We start from the raw sequence: 19,744 nt of genomic DNA on the forward strand, positions 1-19,744 counted from the left end.
ATCAGAAAATAATTTATACATAAAACATGACTATAAATAAAAATATAATTTATAAATATAAATTTGTGACTTTATAAAATTATTCATTATATTACATAATATGTAATACATTGTATATTCTATTTGTATAATGTATAATATTATACATTATAAAATTTTAAATATAAACATAAATATAAATATAATAATATAAATATAAATTTTAAAATAAAAATAAATATAAATATAATTTATAAATTATTCCTAGAAGGGATGCACTTCAATTCATAGGCAGTACCTCTTATAGCTTAATCAAGTTCAACTATAAATCCTTTTTGGAACATTTCTGTTGTTACAAACGTACTTTGAAGTAAAGAAAGATAACACACTTGTTATTGACAATTCATTATTAGTTTAAGAAAGAAAATTCAACATAGCTTGGTTATGCCATGTGCAATTATTTTGCTCAGAAGATCCAGGTTTACAAACAGTTCATATTAGCATTATAAACGTATGGATTATTTAATTTATATAGTATAAAGAAACCTGAAATTTGCATAAATTCCTTTTTTAAACTGTCACAACTTTTGTGTCAGTTTTTGACATGAAATGTGAACACAACCTTTATGCATTTCAATGGATGGTTTTTAAAACCCTTAAAACTAAAAACATCTTACCTCTGGACAGACGAATATTAAAATAATTTTTAGAAAACAGTTTATATCACAGTGGTTAAATTACCATAATCTGGCAGAGCAGTAGTTTAATTAATTCTTGGCCTATGATTGGCCAGAGTTCAATTAAAATCATTAATGTCAGTTCTCATTAAATGGAAGCTTATTGCTATGCTTAAATGGTGAAGGTTAAAAAAAAATAAGGTGGTATGCGGTGGGGGGTGGAATCTTTCTACTAGCTATGTGCTAATAACTAAGGTTTTTACAGTTTACTGCCAATTAGTATTGTTAGCAGCATGCATTTTTTAAAAGAGTGCTTCCAATAGTCCATTTATGAGAACGTTTTGTCTAAAATTGTATTCCCTGTAGCCGTAATGTATTCACTGGCTTGTGCTAAGAGCTATGGTAAAATGCCAAACAAAATGAAAAAGGCACAGGGAAATAAATTTCTGTTTACTAAATGGGGGATTCCTATTTTAAAGTCAGCTCTTGTCAGCAGATGAACTTTCTAAACTGAAAAAACAAAATCCTTCAGGAAGTTAAATCCATATTCAGATGGAGGATTTGTGAGTTTTAATTTTCTTACAGAACTCTAACAACTAAAATTTGAGAAAAAGTAATTCAGTGGACCTCCATGAGCCAAAGCCAGCTGCAGAGCTTAAAAGACAAAGTATCTTTGCACCTTACTCTACCCTGGTGAGTGTGCTATTCAGAACTTCAGATGCCTCATTGAAATACCCATTGGAGGCACTGTGGAGATTCATGTGATATTCCCTGTTCCTAGCACAGTTCAGTACTATCCTTCCACATGTGCCCCTCTAGCCCGTAAAGTAGTCAAGATAACTCTTGTGAATTCTGAAGGTAAACTAAAAAATACTAATTCTTTCCCTGCCTTATATTTTATACTGAATGTAAAAGTCCTTTTTAATTTTTTAAACTTTTTGCATATTGCCAAAACTTCTAAAAAGTTTTTTTTCCAAAAATAATTTCACTGAATTCTGATAACCGTTAGTGCAACTATCTGCTGTGAAGTTCCCAGAAATCAATCATTTTCCTCTTTTATATCAAAAGAAGCATAATGCATTACTAATGACCTCAAACGTATCTCCCCATAACATCTAAGCCCCTTTCACCATAAATCACATGTGCACTCAAAGTGACTGTATTAAACAACCCTGCGGGGGCAGGCACTGCAAGCCAGGGAATGGGACTTATCACACCACAGACCAGGCCAACACTGCTTTATAAAGCTTTTCCTGAAAGAGTGGAACAAGTTCTTACCGAGTGAAGCTTCTGGTAGAGCCCACACGCATTGCATACATATCCGCCATTTGCATTCTTTCGCCAGAGAGAGGTCTTTGTGGTCAGGCAATTGGCACAAAAAACACCGGAGCCTCTACGCCTCTGAAACAGGGGGAAAAAACCAAGGTCAGAGGTGAGTCACATGATCAGTGGAGTTAGACCAAATCAACCCAGGAGTTTTGTCTTTAGACTAGCAACAATGACAGTATAAAACCACACTGCCCATAATGAGGTCAGGTTCAATTGTGTTTAATAGGCACCACTGATTTTCATTATAATTAACCCTACAGTGATGGATGAGGTGTGTGGAACACCAAAGGCTTTTCACAGAAACAGCTTTAACTTTTTGAACTTTGGGTTTTATGACTTTAATGATGGCTCCTAAATGCTGAACCCTAAAATATACCTTTTAAAAGTGTCAAAACAAAAGTAAAAAAGACAGAACATGGCAATATGTTTAATACACTTTGGAAAGGAGGAGCACATGCTACCTGAGCTTTAAAATGCAGTCAAGTTTGGAATAAATGTAAACCATTTAAAATCAAGCTTGATTTGTGTGTTTTTGTATGTCATTCATGTAACGTAAATATTAAGAGAATATAAGACACTCAATTCTGGTCTTTCATTTGCAATTGTAAAATCTGAAAGATTCCTCCGTTCCTCAAACCTGAGAGGGTTTTAGAAACTTCAGTCAACTAAAAGTACAGTATTACTAATGAGAACCCTTATCAGATACCTACTTAAGTAAGGCGACATAGACCCTTTAATGGCTATTTATTTTATCTGACTTAGACTTGGAAATCACAAGGGTTTCTGAATACAAACTGATTCTAGTGGCCTGAGTTCTGTAATCAACAGATTCAAAAATAACCTAAGAATATTTAAAACTAGATAATTGGTATTGCTTGTTCCATTCTTGCTATCAAGTAATGATTCCATTAAACTTCTCATTTAGACAAAAGTCAGGCTGTGTTTGTAGGCACAAATACTAACAGGCAGGAAATGGAATTCTCTTGCTGACAAAAAAAAAAAAAAAAAAAAAAAAGCCTGAACTGCAGTTCAGCTCTCCTTTCTCTATGAAGCAAAGCCTTTAATGATAAAGTATGCATGTTAGATAAGGAGTGGAAAAAGTCCTGCTGGAACCTAATTTTATTATAAATTAAATATTACAAATGCTGTAAGTCAAAATTCAGGGATTCATAAAATTTAGGCAATTTATTTTACTCAAATCCATACTGTAGAAGAGTGGTATCCCTGCCAAGAAAATACAATGGTTATAATTGTACTCTGATACATTTCAAATGGAAAGCTTTCTGCAGACATAATTTTGGCTTCAAGACTGGAACACTTTCTTGGCATTGAAAGGGCATTTGATTCATCGGGTGTTTCACAATGTATCACTAAAAAGACCTGGTGAGCAGCCAGTTCCCTATAGGGTAATTTTTCCATCCAGATGCAAGTGCTATCAGAGGCTCTCGTCAGCTAAACTAATTATGATCTTGCAATTGCTGATGCCTGCTCACTCTAACATTCGACATCCTCCATTAATCATCAATACAAGGAAAATGAATGAAACGTAAAGAAATGAGGGCTGGTAAGCTGCACAGCCATAAAAATCTGAAATGAGAGCAATAACTTAACAAGATTGGGGGAATGTTTTCAGTGAGCACAAAGTCAGGCTAACAATTACCCTTTTAAACCAAGAACACGATTTCATTAGTGTAGCAGGTTGTGCTACTTTAGGTGATGTAATAAAAACTAGATTTTCAAAGATAATCTCTGGCTCCCATTTTTCTCTCCCCCTACCTCACCCAACTCCCAACCAGGAATGTATTTTGAGTTTCTAAGTCTCAGTAACAGCAATAACAAATGTTGGGTGTCAAGTCTGCAAGTCTCAATGAGGGCCTACTGAAAAAGCAGACTGCTGCTTCCACCCAAATCAATGAAATATTAGAAGTTGTGTTTATCAAACACTTTGGGGGCTCCCTTTATCCAACGTAAGCTGGGGAGCCTAGTTAGGTTATAATTGTGAAACTTTCCTGAGGCTATCCTGTCATCTTCCTAGATCTAAATAACATGTTTGCAAATAAACACCAACTTGATCCACACAAGGGCTATGCAAATGCCCATTTGGAAACTAACCCACATATATGGCTGAAACTCAAATGTGAATGTGTAACCATTCACTCCAGCCTGCTTTTCTTTACTTATGCCCTGGGTGCTTGATACACCATGCCAAAGCGGGTATAATCCTGATTTCAGTGAGTGTTTCAACCCTTGCACAATTTGGTGCTTAATTCTCTTGCAAAGAAAATGCCTTTCATTAGTTAAAGGGAAAATCCTGCAATTACAGCACTAGTTTCCAAAAGCATAACTTGCTTTAAAAGCAGCACTTAAGACTACAATATAGTTTGCTATATTTTAGGTAAACCATATCACATTTTAAATATATCAGGAGTATTTCGAATACACTTGTTCAGAGTCAGTAGAGCATGGAGGTTAATAAACAGATTTAGGTGGCAGAACACTTGTATTCAAAACCTGTCTCTGCCATTTGCCAGGTACAACACTGGGCAAGGCACTTAACCTTTCTACGCTTGATCTTAGCCAAAAGGCTGAGAAGCAATGGCACTTAACCTTTCAATGCTTAAAGTTCTCCGATCTTTACAGCTACTGCGATTCTTATGTGGATTAATAGATGCAATTAAAACAGTGCCAGGGATGTAGTAAGTGCTCAAATCCTATTTGTCAAGAGGATTCAATTGTGATTTCTTTTGTATGAGAAAAACATTTTGTTAGTTTTCTTTTCAGCCTTTGAATCTTGTTATTGAACATTTGAGAGATGCTTAAAAACATTTGGTTGGGTATTGTTAAATGTATTTCTTTCATACTAATCTTATCAAACATGAGAATGGAAAGTTGAGTCAGAGTGAAATATCTAGGTGTTCACACCTAGAATTCAATAGGAGCATGCTTGCATGGGGGTGGAGAGGCAGGTGAGAAATTTTTCACACATGAAGTTACCTCCCATCTAAACAAATTAAGTACTTTGGTAAGCCTTGTGGAGACTTATTTTTAGTGCAATTAAAATTTCTAGAAGCATCAGAGAAGGTGGGAGAAGTGTATAGTGTCCTGAGCTATGTCACTACAGAACCACATCTTTCTAAAACACCATGCAGATGTGAGCCCTGACCTGGTCACACCGTGTACAATGTAGCCTGGCAGAACACAGTAAGGGATATCCTTTGAAGTTATCAACATCCTTAGCCCAATCAAGGACAGGGCAGGGGCCTGTTACCAAAGGAATGCATGGTCGAAGACTCCCCTGCCCTATTTTCAAAGACAAAGCTTGGATTTAACTTAAAGAAAAAGAAAAGCACTAATGACCTTATTTCATTCATACTTTCTCTTGCATGGCAGTTTTAAAATACTTTGTCACTCTCCTTTGCAATTAGCTTATTAAGGACAGAAATCCTATTTCCTAACCATCATTGAATAGTCTAATAAGCACCTAGGACAGTGCTCTGTAAGGCTAAGCATTAAGAAAGTAGAAAATAAGCCTGCCTGCTACTATTTCTATCATTAGTTTTAGAAAAAATATTTTAGGAAGAAAAGCAGTGTTTCTTTTTTTTAAAAATCCCTTTTAAATGTCTTCCATTCAGGCTGACAAATTAATCTGGAGTTGGACAGAGGTGGCTGATGATGTTGTAGAAACACAATCAAAAAAATTCATTGTCCACTCCTACATTCCACATTTTTGTTGTTGTTATTCTTGTTTTTTTTTTTTTTTTTTTTTTTTTTTTGAGGAGTGCTGCTCTGTTGCCTAGGCTGGAGGGTAGTGGCGTGATCTTGGCTCACTGCAACTTCCACCTCCCAGGTTCAAGTGACTCTCCTGCCTCAGCCTCCTGAGTAGTCGGGATTACAGGCACCGGCCACCATGCTTTACATATGTGAATCTTCCCTCAGTCTGGGAGGAGAGTAAGATTTGTGCTACATTTCCCCTCAGGAATGCCAGTTGGCGTTATCTGCTAGCCACTTACTCCTATCCTTTTTCTCTCCCAGCACTGATCTTATCCATATAACCCATAATTTTCCCCTTTCTCGCACAAGGCGATGGAGGTACAAATTATTATCTCTTAAGATAGCTTGTGGAAAAAGGAGAAATTTATTAATTAAACATACACAGACACACATAGAACCACCAGCAATTTGTGACTATAATGATACAGTTAAAAGAGAGCCTGAGCCTTGTTCTACCTTAGCTAGTACCCCCAGCACCTAGCAAGTACCTGGGATCAGCTCCTTCTCAAAAATACATGTGGGGCTGGGTGTGGTGGCTCACGCCTGTCATCCAAGCACTTTGGGAGGCCGAGGCAGGTGGATCAAGAGTTGGATCCTGTGTATGTTTAAATAATAAATTTCTCCTTTTTCCACAAGCTATCTTAAGAGATAATAATTCGTACCTCCATCACCTTGTGCGGGAAAGGGGAAAATTATGGGTTATATGGATAAGATCAGTGCTGGGAGAGAAAAAGCAAAGGAGTAAGTGGCTAGCAGATAACGCCAACTGGCATTCCTGAGGGGAAATGTAGCACAAATCTTACTCTCCTCCCAGACTGAGGGAAGACTCACACATGTAAAGCCACAAAGAGTAGTTGCAGTCTCAGTCCTGAACTTCTCTAAGTTCACCTTCCACATCTATGTGGTTTCAATGGAGGGCAAGAGTGAAGGGGAACTGCCCGAAAACCCAGATCTACATAAGTCAGCTCAACGAAACTTTCTACAAAAAAAACTCTGGAATCAACAATTCAAGAAAATGATTGTTTGCTTTTCTTTTAATGCTTTGACTAGTAAAATTTAGGCTTCATTTGTGTTGTCTCCAGGCCATTTCCACTGGCTGATAATTTCCTATGTGAAAATGGATAAATAATGGTACCAGTAGTTAACTGCAAGTTTTGAAGCCAGTGACTGGCCTGGCAAGTGCTTTTTAGTGCTAATGGGGACGTGTTTTGAGCATTTGTTCCCTTTTGATATTTCAAACATTATAGCCACAATACTGATTTCATAATAGCAATGTAGGTGATAGATTTGAATAATTATCTCTCTCTCCAAGAGAGAGATCCAAGATGGCTGATCACTAGCAGCTCAGGATTGTAGCTCCCAGTGAAAATGCAGAGAACGAGAGGACACCACACTTTCAGACGAATTTTTGTTGCTCACGCACCAGGAGATTCCCAGTGGAGGAGCCCCACGGGTCGCCAGCGTGACTCTTGTGGCCGGTGAGGCAGTTTTGCCGCTGCCTTGGTGCGGTGGTTCTTGGTGCAGAGTCAGAAAAGCACCATCAATCATAACGCCGCTGTTTTGGCTGGCGCAGTGGGTTGCTCAGATTTTAGCAGTGGGAATCAACAAGTTGGACGTCCACTCAGAAACCCAATTGCAAAGACAGTAATTATAAAGATCAAGATGGATAAATTTATAACAAAGGGAAGAAAACAGCCTAAAAAGGCTGAGAATACCCAAAATCAGAATGCCTCTCCCTCTACAGGGGATCACAGTTCCTCATCAGCAACGAAATAAGGCCTGATGGAGAATGAGCATGTTCCATTTACAGAAGCAGCCTTCAAAAGGTGGATGATAAGAAACTTCTGTGATTTAAAAGAACTTGTTCTAACCCAATGCAAAGAAACTAAGAACTTTGAAAAAAGGTTTGATGAAATGTTAACAAAAATACACAATTTAGAGAGGAATATAAGTGAATTAATGGAGCTGAAAAACACAACAGGAGAACTTTGCGAAGTATGCACAAGTTTTAATAGCTGAATTGATCAAGCAGAAGAAAGGATATCAGAAGTCAAAGACCAACTTAATGAAATAAAACAAGGTGACAAGATTAGAGAAAAAAGGATAAAAAGGAACGAGCAAAGTCTTCAAGAAATATGGGACTATGTGAAAAGACCTAATCTACGCTTGATAGGTGTACCTGAATGTGACGAAGAGAATCAATCCAAGCTGGAAAATATGCTTCAGGATATTATTCAGGAAAACTTTCCCAACCTAGCAAGGCAGGACAATATTCAACTCCAGGTAATACAGAGAACACCACAAAGATATTCCTCAAGAAGACCAACCTCAAGGCACATAATCGCCAGATTCACCAGGGTTGAAACGAAGGAGAAAATACTGAGGGCAGCCAGAGAAAAAGGTCAAGTTACCCATAAAGGGAAGCCTATCAGACTCACAGCAGATCTCTCAGCAGAAACCCTACAAGCCAGAAGAGAGTGGGGGCCAATATTCAACATCCTTAAAGAAAAGAACTTTCAACCCAGAATTTTACATCCAGCCAAACTAAGCTTCATAAGTGAAGGAAAAATAAAATCTTTTGTGAACAAGCAAGCACTCAGAGATTTCATCACCACCAGGCCTGCTTTACAAGAGCTTCTGAAAGAACCACTACACATAGAAAGGAACAACCAGTATCAGCCTTCCTAAAAAATACCAAAAAGTAAAGAACATCAACATAATCAAGAATTTACATCAACTAATAGGCAAAACAGCCAGCTAACATTAAATGGCAGTATTAAACTCACATATATTATTATTAATTCTAAATTTAAATTGACTAAATCCCCCAATCCAAAGACACAGGCAAAAAAAGCCAAAACCCATCAGTATGCTGCATCCAGACCCATCTCACATGCAAGGATACACAAAGACTCAAAACAAAGGGATGGAGAAAGATTTATCAACCAAATGGAGAGCAAAAATAAATAAATACATAAAAAGCAGGCGTTGCTTTAAAGCAACAAAGATCAAAAGAAGCAAAGAAGGATACTACATAATGATAAAAGGATCAATGCAACAAGAAGAGCTAAAGATCCTAAATATATATGCACCCAATACAGGAATACCCAGATATATAAGACTTATAAAGAGACTTAGACTCCCCCACACAATAATAGAGGGAGACTTCAACATCAATATTAGACAGATCAATGAGACGGAAAATTAACAACAATGTCCAGGATTTGAACTCAGATCCAGAACAAGTAAACTTAATTAACATTTATAGAACTCTCCACTTTAAATACACAAAATATACACTCTTATCAGTACCACATCACATCTATTTACAGGTTTAAATGAAACATTGGTTGGCTGCTTGTTTGTTATTTTCTTCCCTCATTTTTTTCATTTCTCTATTACTAAGCACAATTATAGGCATACCCATCTTTAGACTGCATTCTAGCCCAGGCAATAAAGCAACACCTCCGTTCTCTCGCCCACTTCCTCTTTCTCTTTCTTCCTCTCTTTCATTCTTTTCTCTTTTTTTCTTTTTTTAATCTTTCTTTCTTTCTTCTTTTTTTTTTTAGAAAAAAAAAAAAGATTTGAACAATTATCTATGCCTGGATTTGAAATAGAGAATGACATACCTATCTTTTGATATAAATACACTTCAAATCCAATGTAATTTTTTCTTCCCCTTTAGCGTAAGCCAAGAAGTATAATGAGTAAGTATTTAAAACAGAACAAAACACAACATCTTTGGTCTTTAGGTTCACAGCTAACACCAACATGAGGGTCACAATAGTTGAAATTTTCTCTAAGCTTTCAAGTTTTGCTTTTTGGGAGACTGAAATCCTCAGTCACCTATATACTATTGACAAATAGCTGAGCCTTGGCATACGTGTTAGGAAACACAAATATGACTTAAGAATTTTTTTTTGAAATTTTAAATTGGTTCAGCTGTTTTTATTCCTTCTTTTATTTTGCTATTTGAAGATCAGCCAAATATAAAAAATTTAAGGTTTCCATATCACCAAATTTTAAGAAAGAACTAATTTCATCTGATTATTATAAAGTAAATTTGATTGAATGATTTATTCAAGTGGCTTAACATTTACAGACATGGGTATTCATCTCTAAGACGTTAAAAGTTTCCATTGGTGAAGGAATTTGTGAAGAAATATTCTTTTATGATAATTTTCTATGAATAAGAACCATACTGAAACCATGTAATTACATAACAAGCCTTGATAGGCAGAATATTTACTCACATTTTTTATGGTTTTATATCTTAGCCATTTTAAATTGAATTAACCTGAAATTTGATTTATGTAACGTTAGTCTGAATATACCTCAAATATTTTTAACTCTTTATTTTCTGTGTTTATTATATTAAAAATTATTTGCAATGTTCATTTTAGCAAATGCATAGATGTTTAGGAGAGAAACTTCTGATGATTTCACAGTAATACAGTTTCAGTGGTAAATTAATTTGATGAAGTTCTGGGAGTAATTAGTGAGTGCCCACCATGTGCCTGGCTCTGTGCTATAAGCCAGGGTCACAGCATAAAACAAACATGGTCTGTAATCGTGCAGATTTTCCAGTGGAATCTGCTAAAAACATACTAAGTATGGAGTTAAAGTAACACAAACAGAAATTGTTCATAAACATTGACAGTTGAAATCATGTGAATTACACAGACATTTTTCTGAAGATATCAAAGTATTTCCCATTTATAAATCTCATTTAAAGGCTAAAAGTTACCTAATAAGAGGGCTTACTTTCTGTGCTCCTTTGTAAAAATATGTAATAGTTTTTGTCATTTCAGAGACAAATTAATACTTGCTTATTTTCTCATTAGTAATAACATTCTATCAATCACATTGTTCTATTAACTACCAGTAGAGTTGACATGAGTTAATGCATTCATGGCTATCAGATATGTGGTCGATATTCAATAATTGATATTCAATAATTCAATAAATGTTGAATATTATTTTAATTCTTCTCTCTATCATTCACCACTAAGAGACATGGAAGGCTGTGTTCCTGCCCTCTTCCACTCCAAAATAGAATTAGCCAGCTATTGACTATACACCAGTAGACCCTATGGAATATACTGAATACAGGAGCTAAATAGATGGTAATTTGTAACAAACACCTTTAGATTAATAGCCAGAATCTTACCAGGAGTACAGGCTGGCCAACAATTGAACAAGAGTAGGGGAAGCATTCTGCCAACAGAAAGCAATAGTTTACCAATATCCTAGCCAACTTTTGTTTTAAATAAAATTGTGAAGAATCCCTTGAAATGGGCTGTACAGCATGTCTATGCCTGCTTTAAAACAGCCCTTTTTGCCCTCAGATTTCTTGCCAGAAAACAGAAGGGACTCTATCAGGTTCAGCCAAGCACCCCTCTTATAATCACCTTAGAGCTTGGAAACAAAACCTGTTTACCCTGCTTATTAAATTCACTTCCTCAACACATCAGCAATGATAATGGAGACCAGTGTAAATTAAACTGACATCTCTGGCTAAGAGAAATAGAACAGTTTTTGTTCCAGGACATGAGGCAATACATACTCTAGTAATCATACCTTGCACTGAGATATGAATGCACCTAAGACTCACCTAACTGACAACGTCACCACATCGGAAGCTGCCCAATATATCATGCAATGCTACTGTGCTGAACACATTAGCTCCATCTCTTCTGAGATGTAACTGGTGATTCTCAGAGTGAAATAGCAGAAAATCACCATTTCCCCATGTATATCCAACTCTTTATTCATACAGATTCTTTACATCTCAGGATTCTAGAAATTTATCACACAGATATAAAACCTATTACACAGGTCTGGGGACACCAACTCCCTTCTTTAACTAACCCCATATTTGGTAAAGGAGAAAAGCAAACATCCCCTGTCATAATGAAATTACATAATAGAATCAGAATTGGAAAAACCCAGGTTTTTGGAGTTCTAAGCATGCTGTTTCTGTAAGAATGCTCTGCCTTTACAGCAAGTACACATTTAGACAGCTAAAAATATGGTTGAAAATTTATGTCTGCACTTTTTTTCATTCCATGTGAAAGTCATTATTGTCAAAAGAACTACTCAAGTCTCTCAGTGCTTCTATTTTTGCCATCATGTATCTGTTTTCACCCTTCTTCAGCTACAACAATGGTTGGAAAGTAGCTCTACAGGGACTTTCTACTATGCCAGTGCCAAAATCTGACACTAGAAGGCAAAAAAAATACATACTAAAAGGCCTTTTGGAGGCACAGTTAAACAATTTTAGCACCTCTTAAACTTCAGCCTGACATAACAAGAATTGATTCTTTTAACAAATTTACTGCATATTTATATATTTGATAAGCATATTTATTCTGGGATAGGTACACATTCTAAAATTAAAAGTATCAGTGATGAAGACTTTTCTAGAAAGTCCCGAAGTCCAAAAGTCTCAGCTTTTAGGCATTTAATTAGAGAGTGAAATACAGTTACTAAGCTTTCATGTATTATACCTCTCTAGGGCTGCCTTTATAATATATAATATATATTATAACTTACGTAATGATATATAATTTATAATATATAATGGCTATTTTGAAAGAAACAGAAAAAAAACAAATAATAATCAATAATTCTTTTCATATTACCTAACATAATAACTAGTTTATGAGGTGTTACCACCCTCAAGTCAGTTATATACACTTCAGTGGTTCCTCTGTGGTTCCTCACACTCTTGGGAATCATAACATCTTTTGGTGAAATTTCTGACACTCCTCAGAAGAAATAAAGTGTAAAATATTTTACAAATAACTTTAATATGTTCAAAAGCACGTCCCTCACAAAATGTATGCAGAGTTCCTGTGGATTTGAGTGACCATGGATCCAGATCCAAAGGTTAAGAATTCCTCACACATACTATCCCAGTTTAGATTTACAGTGAATTACTAGGTGCTATTACTCTACTTTTTTTGATGAAGTATGAAACTGACAATAGTTATCTGGCTTATCTAGCATCAAAAAAGGCATTCTGGTCTCTAAGTTGAGACAATAAGACAGGATCATATTCTGAAATGCATTTGTGGCCAGGTGTGGTAGCTCATGCCTGTAATCCCAGTGATTTGGGAGGCCAGGGTTGGAGGACCGTTTGAGGCCAAAAGCTTGAGATCAACCCAGGCAACACGGCAAGAACCTGTCTCTACAAAAAGTTTTAAAAAAATTAGTTGTGTGTGGTGGTGGTGGCATGCATCTATAGTCCCAGTTACTCTGGAGGCTGAGGTGGGAGGACAGCTTGAGCCCAGGGGTTGGGCACTGTAGTCAGTTATAATCATGCTACTGTGCTCCAGCCTAGGCAACACAGCAAGACGCTGTCTCTGAAATAGATAAATAGAAAAGTAATTAAATGAAAAGCATTTTGAATCAATTATCTAATAGAATCCTCTTGTTTGACTACTTTTGTCCCTTTTTAAATAATCATCATTGCACATATGTTTGCAGGATAATAGACTTAATCTTATTATCTGATATCCTCAAAATGATCCTAACAAGCAAGTATTATTATTATTTATTATTATTCCCTTCACTTTATAGATGAGAAAACTGAGGCTTAGAAGCAATTTCCAGTTGCTGAATAGTAGGGCTACAATACAAACCCAGGTTGACCCCACTTCAAAGTCACAGTTAACCATGTTTCAGGCCTTATTACTAAAGAGGAGATTGGGGAATTTTTTTACCAAAAATATTTTACTGTATCCTGGCCTTAAAGAACCCTTACCTCTTCAAACCACCCAATAACAGCTGATTGAAATTACGCAAGTTTTGAGATACCAGAAAGAAATGAGTCATCCTTGATCAGATATGGCAACGAGCTGTTTTGAGGTCGACAGACACAGTCATAGCCAGAGGAACAGAGCACTTGGCTGATGGAAAGGCAGTGTTAGGGAAGGGGGATGGGTGCAGTACATGTGTTTTCATACTGCTGTGTCAAAAAAATTAAAAAAACGTATGTGAAACAGGCCGCTGCTTAAAAGCAGAAGTTGGTGACACCACTGACCTAGCCTCTCATAGTGCCTGCTACATGGGAGGTTAGCTGCAAATGAGAGTCTCTGTTTGCTTTTGCAGAAGACTTGGCTAGAGTCAGTGCAGGAAAAAATGGTGCTAGGTTTTGACATGCTCTGTAAACACATATGTTCAGGTAGTAGTTTACTAGATTTCTTATATATGTGTATGTTCCAAGGCAGAAACCTTTAGTTATATTTGGTATCATTTTAATTCAAGATAAATTACTGCCAATTATGAAAGATGAGGTTATTTTACCAAATTCTTCAAGGATCAGATAATATAAAAATATTTTAAATAATGTTTGCTTAAAAACTCCCCCACTATTATATATAAAACTTTACTTTCTTCATCTATCTATTATGTTTACTATATACTTTTCATATGTATTATACTTTTACATTTCATCATAGAATGGTAAAGATAAAAATATTCCTAACTCTGAACATTTTTTACAGGCTATCAAACTGAGGATTCAGTACAAGTCAGATGTTAAAATGTAGACTTTAATCTGCTCAGCAGAAAGATGGCAACCATTACTTATTCCATGTAAACAACAAAAATGTGTGGGAATACATGAGTTAACTATACAGAGGTTTAAAACAGTTAAAAGAGTTAATAATAAACTATAAATGTGTCTACAAAGATACCCTGATACCAAATATGCAATTTGGACTAAATACTTCACAGACTATCTTGGGAATACCTCTGGGACCACGTCATTCTCTCTGACTTTTAGAAACATGGGGAGTGGGGCAGTGGGAATCTAAAGGAAATGAACCCAACTTTCATTTATTTTTGCATCTATAAATTGTTAAACATATAATCTCTCATCTTATTCAATTTTGTATGTCCTCAGGACGTGTAAAATTATAGGTATTTACAGACACCTTTGCAATGATTAAAATAAGCAGCTATTGCTATGTCATTATTCAAAGGAAAGATATATCTTTAAATGAAAGATGTGTCTTTAAATAAGAGCTCTGTATCCACTATTGGTGAAACTGAATGTAAGCAGATAATTTCACGATAGAGGTACTTGTGCAGACAGGGAAAACTGAGCTGATTTCTAAAGTTTTAATAACGTGAATTTTAGAAGACTACGTGGAATTATGAATTTCCTTAACAATAATGATGTAATTTTGTAATAACTGAAATTTTTCACGGGAAAACTACTCCTTCAATAACTCACCCAGTCAATTACACAGGAAAGTCCTGTAATAGGCTGTCCCCACTCCCTGCCCCGTCAAATAGCTCACGTACACGACTTCCTTTTCAATTACCAACTTGTCTGCAGTACCATCTGTAAAAACGAACACATACCTTATGCTACCAGTTTTTGCTTTTCCACGTCCATTAGTGAGACTGGCTGCAGCTGCTCAAGAAGAAAGCAGTGATTGTCTTTATTATATACATGTATATATTCCCTCTTCAGTACCACCAGATTAGCTCAAGGTAATATATCGTCTTGGGGAGGAAACTGCACTCATATTAGCCTTACTTGCACCCCGCTCTCTCTGTGATCTGGAGTTTATTAATCACACTATATCGCATACCAAAGTAAGAACTACCTCATCGCATCAAGCATTCTGGAGACTGCCCCTCAGTCATCCGTACCAAAAGGAACAGTTAAAGCTGTTTCTCACTTTGACATTTTGTACATCAAGCAGAGTATCAGGAAACCAAAACTGAGAGCTGGCAGCCCAACTTGAGACACAAAACTCCTGGTGAGTGAGATTTTATTTCATGAAAAGGGCTCTGAAAATATAACACTGTAACTTTTCAACAAATTTATTTTCCCCTGACTCATGTTTATATTCTTTTCTGTTGGTATTCTTTTTCCTCCTGATGAACACACTGAATTGGTCACATGATCTCAGCAAAAGATGTAAATAAATTATAGCAAGAAATTACCCACAATTAATTTTTTAAGCGATTTGTGTTAAAGAAACGTCATTTCTCCCTATTGTGAAGTAATATAGATTTTTTAAAAGAAAAAATATGAAGCTCACGAAAATATTTTGAAAAAGGATTCACAGTGTAGCTGAAATCTAAAACACATAAAAAATGAAAAGAAAACAAAAATGCTTAGCTGTGACTTCCCCTTTGCTATTTCACATTTACAAATTTACCCCCAATGTATCAAAACTACTCTTCATCATAAGAGGAACTTTGTGACAATGTACAAACTGAACTTTTGGAGCATTAGAATGTCAGTTTTGCCTTGGCTTTCATATATTGAATTGTCTTAAATCACAAAATGGTTCTACTTTCTCAGCATAGATATAGGAGACAGACTGCTGGATTGTGCAAGTCACACAGGGAATGGAGGCTCTTGAAGAAGGACCTACTTTTTCCTTTAATCTTTATATCATCAGTGCATTGAACATATATAGCATTTAATTAGTGATAGCTTAATTGAATTGACCTCTAACAGAAAAGATGCTACTGCCACTTTGGATAAACGCTAGTCTTTTAAAATACGTGTGTGTGTGTGTGTGTGTGTGTGTGTACACATACAAGCATTCTGTGATTTAAGGATAATGCTTTAAGCATACCTTTATTGATGAAATATAAAGGGCAACCATTGTTACAGAAACTAGAACTTAGATTGAAAACAGTTTAACTTTTGTGAAATGCAAAGAAAATTAATAAATTCTGGGTCATGTTTAGACTACATATTCTAGGAGAGGAGAGAAAAGGAACAGTCCCTGTTTGGGTTTCTGAGCAATTTGCAAAATTTGTAGAAATGGCATATGTTGGTATATGTATATATATGTACATACAAACATATATATATACATACATACACTCACATAAATGAATAAATGGAAACATTTTCAGCACTACCATGTAGTGAGATGTCACCAGTTGCTTTTATTTTCATTAAAGCAATATATTTTATGTGTCACTAAAACACCAACAATGTTGTTAAGAAATTCCATGAGTTTCTTACATAATTGAGAATAAATATAATTGGTTATATGTTAATTTCATATTTAAAAAACTGAAAAAGAATGAATAGAATACCTAGGAGAGTACTGTAAATGTACTCCTAATAATTATTTACTTTAATAGGAGGAAAATAAGACATTGATAACTTACGATTAATTTTTATTGCCAATTTATTTTTATTATATGTTAGAGTTCTCTCAATTCACATACATACTCAATTAACAAACATAATTATGTATGTGAGACTATGGAATGCCATGCTTGATATATATGAGATATTCAGAGATGATTAAATTTCTCCTTTCTCTCTTAATTTTAGAAGAGATTGAATAATTCAACAGATATTAGATTTTGGAAGACATTGAAAACTGAACATACTTTGGCACTTATATACAAGTATATAAGTCGATGTGTATGTTATTGTGCATATAGACAATACTTCTACAAAGGGCCTCATATTTATTTTTACAACATGAACAAATGTATGAATGGTGATCCTAAAACTCCCTTATATAAGAAACTGTCTTTTTAAAAGTTTATTACATCAATTGCCCATTTAAAAATAAATGAATATATCTCTCCTCTTTTTCCTATTCTCTCTTTTTGACTGCATTCCTAAAGACATTTAAGAATTACATTACATAACTCTGTTTGGTGGTGACTTCCTCCATTTTAGAGATACTTCTCACACAAAAGCTAAGTTGAAATTTGGGGAAGGAATCTGGGTCCTTTGAAACTTTCTAGAACACAAAGAAATGCTTTGTAGATCACATCCCCTCATGCATGTTCTATTACGCATTTCGAGCTGCAGGTAGTTTTCTTCTTTCCTATAGTGTAGCCAGATATATTACATATACAAAATGCAAAAATAGACATTTGATTCCTCGATTATAAATAAAGTTGACTCACTTGGGTTTATACAGACCCAGACATAGAAACCTTGCTAATTTTGAATAAATCTAGGTGATAGCTGCACATTTATATCCATAAATTTTATTCCATTTGGAATCTAACACTGGCAATTTTATAACTATATATATGCATATATAGTTAAATACGCACACATAAACATACATTTATAATATGTATATGCATATGCATATACATATTATTCATTACCTTTGGAAAAAAAAGTGGCTTCAAGGTACTCTAGTTTAATATATTTTAAAAATTCAGGGTTTAATGGTCTTATCTTTTAAAACATAAACTTGAAAAAATGGAAGTCATACTTCTCTCCCAAGATAAGCAGCTATAACTGACTTAAAAGATACATATTTTATTACTAAAATATATATTAAAATATAATGGCAGAATCAGTAAGTTAATGAAACTTAAGGAACAAGCAGGTAGCATTTAATGAAGATTTAATTTATACATAATTTTAAACATGGGCAGATACTACATGCTCCAAAATGTTTACACTCTCTGAAGGAAATGTTAAGTGGCTAGATCTGACTTAGGTCATCCTGTCCACCAATGTATATTATTTATTTGATCTATGATTTTATTTAAAAGTCTACAATTTTATTTAAATAACCTGTGTACATATACACACATACGTTAAATGTGTTTGTTAATACAGATGTATGTAATTTTTATTTATATTTTTAAACATTTATTTTTTAAATGAATTCCAAATGGAGGCAGTAATTCAAAAATAAACAGAATGGACTATCAAACTAACATTGAGCTCAATTCACATTAAAAAAAATTTAGATACAGAAAACTGTGCCTTCTATATAAAATCAATAACTTTTAAAGAAGTAGAAAATCATCATTAGCAGAGGTTTAGTTAATTAGTCAATGTAGTGCAGGATTTTTATGTGTGTAAGTTTACAAATTTCGGAAAACGACCAAATTATTCCACTTACCTCATTAACTTGACCCCTTTCAGGATTTGACCTTCCTAATAGATTTGTTTTATAAGATATGACATTGTGAACAGCTGTGCTATTCTTTCTTGAACTTGAGATTTTTTTTTTTAATGATGAAAATAGACTGAATTTACTAACACGTGTATTCTGTGGTAACAGTGGAGGAAAGGAAGAATCAGAAAAGGAAAAATAATGTGAGTTCCTATCTTAGCAAGTCATTCTGAAACTCAGAGAAGACACTCAAGTATTACAAACATTTGTGGACAGTTAAATAAATGATATAGAAATAATTTGAAAATATCACCATGAAGTTTGTTAATATAAAGAGGTATGATTGCTAAAATGGGAAAGCAATGGGGATCAGACATTTGAATATTCTGATTTTTAAACTTCCAGTCACAGAGTGGATGCCATTTTATGCCCACTGGAAACTCCAAAATGTTTGGTCTGGTTAGTAAGTCCCTTTCCAGGTTTTCACTTTTGAAAAATATATATTTAAATCAGGATTAAGACAGTCAATTTCAAGGGAAAATTTCTCTAAGTTTCTTACAGAACACAAGAACTTGCAGGCATATTGGGAATTTTAATATATCCTAACAATATCTCTAGATAAATAAATAATATTTAGTACTGCAACTAAATAAGATTTAGTTTGATTTAATCTGAATTCTGGTTTCATTCAGAATTCTCTTAATGATAAAAGTAGTACTGTTTTATAAATGAAGGACGAAGGGAGAAAACAAATGTTTTAAGTCATGATTTCTACCCCTACTCAATTCCGTATCAAGTTTAATCTTGTAGAGGTAGTTATGTTTAAGTGTTATTATTCAACGTTGGCTCCACAAGGCTTCTTGACTTATAATGCAAGAAAGCACTTCAGACAAGTAATAAATTGTAGCACAGTACTAAACGTACATATGAAAGCTATTGTTAGTTTCAATTACACTCTTAATGCATTAATTCTGTTTATCTGATTACTGCTTCTGATAGGTCCACCATCTTCCAACATCCCAAACATACAGTTCCTTTTACAAGAGGTGGAGGCATTTGCCCGGGAAAAAATCAGACAACTTTATTTCCAGTGTCTCTGGGATAATTGTTACCTTT

At 34.8% G+C, this 19,744-nt stretch overlaps 1 protein-coding gene across 13 annotated transcripts in view; it reads right to left on the bottom strand.

The window, feature by feature from the left end:
• TRPS1 (transcriptional repressor GATA binding 1) overlaps positions 1 to 19,744 on the bottom strand; it is a 250,406-nt gene that overhangs the window by 8,203 nt on the left and 222,459 nt on the right. For all 13 annotated transcript variants that reach the window (XM_032252294.1, XM_032252266.1, XM_032252220.1 and 10 more), the window contains one exon: positions 1,935 to 2,057. In XM_032252294.1, coding sequence (XP_032108185.1) covers positions 1,935 to 2,057 — 123 coding nt within the window. The remainder of the gene's footprint in view (positions 1 to 1,934; positions 2,058 to 19,744) is intronic.

This window comes from Sapajus apella, unplaced genomic scaffold (assembly GCF_009761245.1).
Source record: "Sapajus apella isolate SASKATOON/1434 unplaced genomic scaffold, GSC_monkey_1.0 scaffold3, whole genome shotgun sequence".
Lineage (NCBI taxonomy): Eukaryota > Metazoa > Chordata > Mammalia > Primates > Cebidae > Sapajus > Sapajus apella.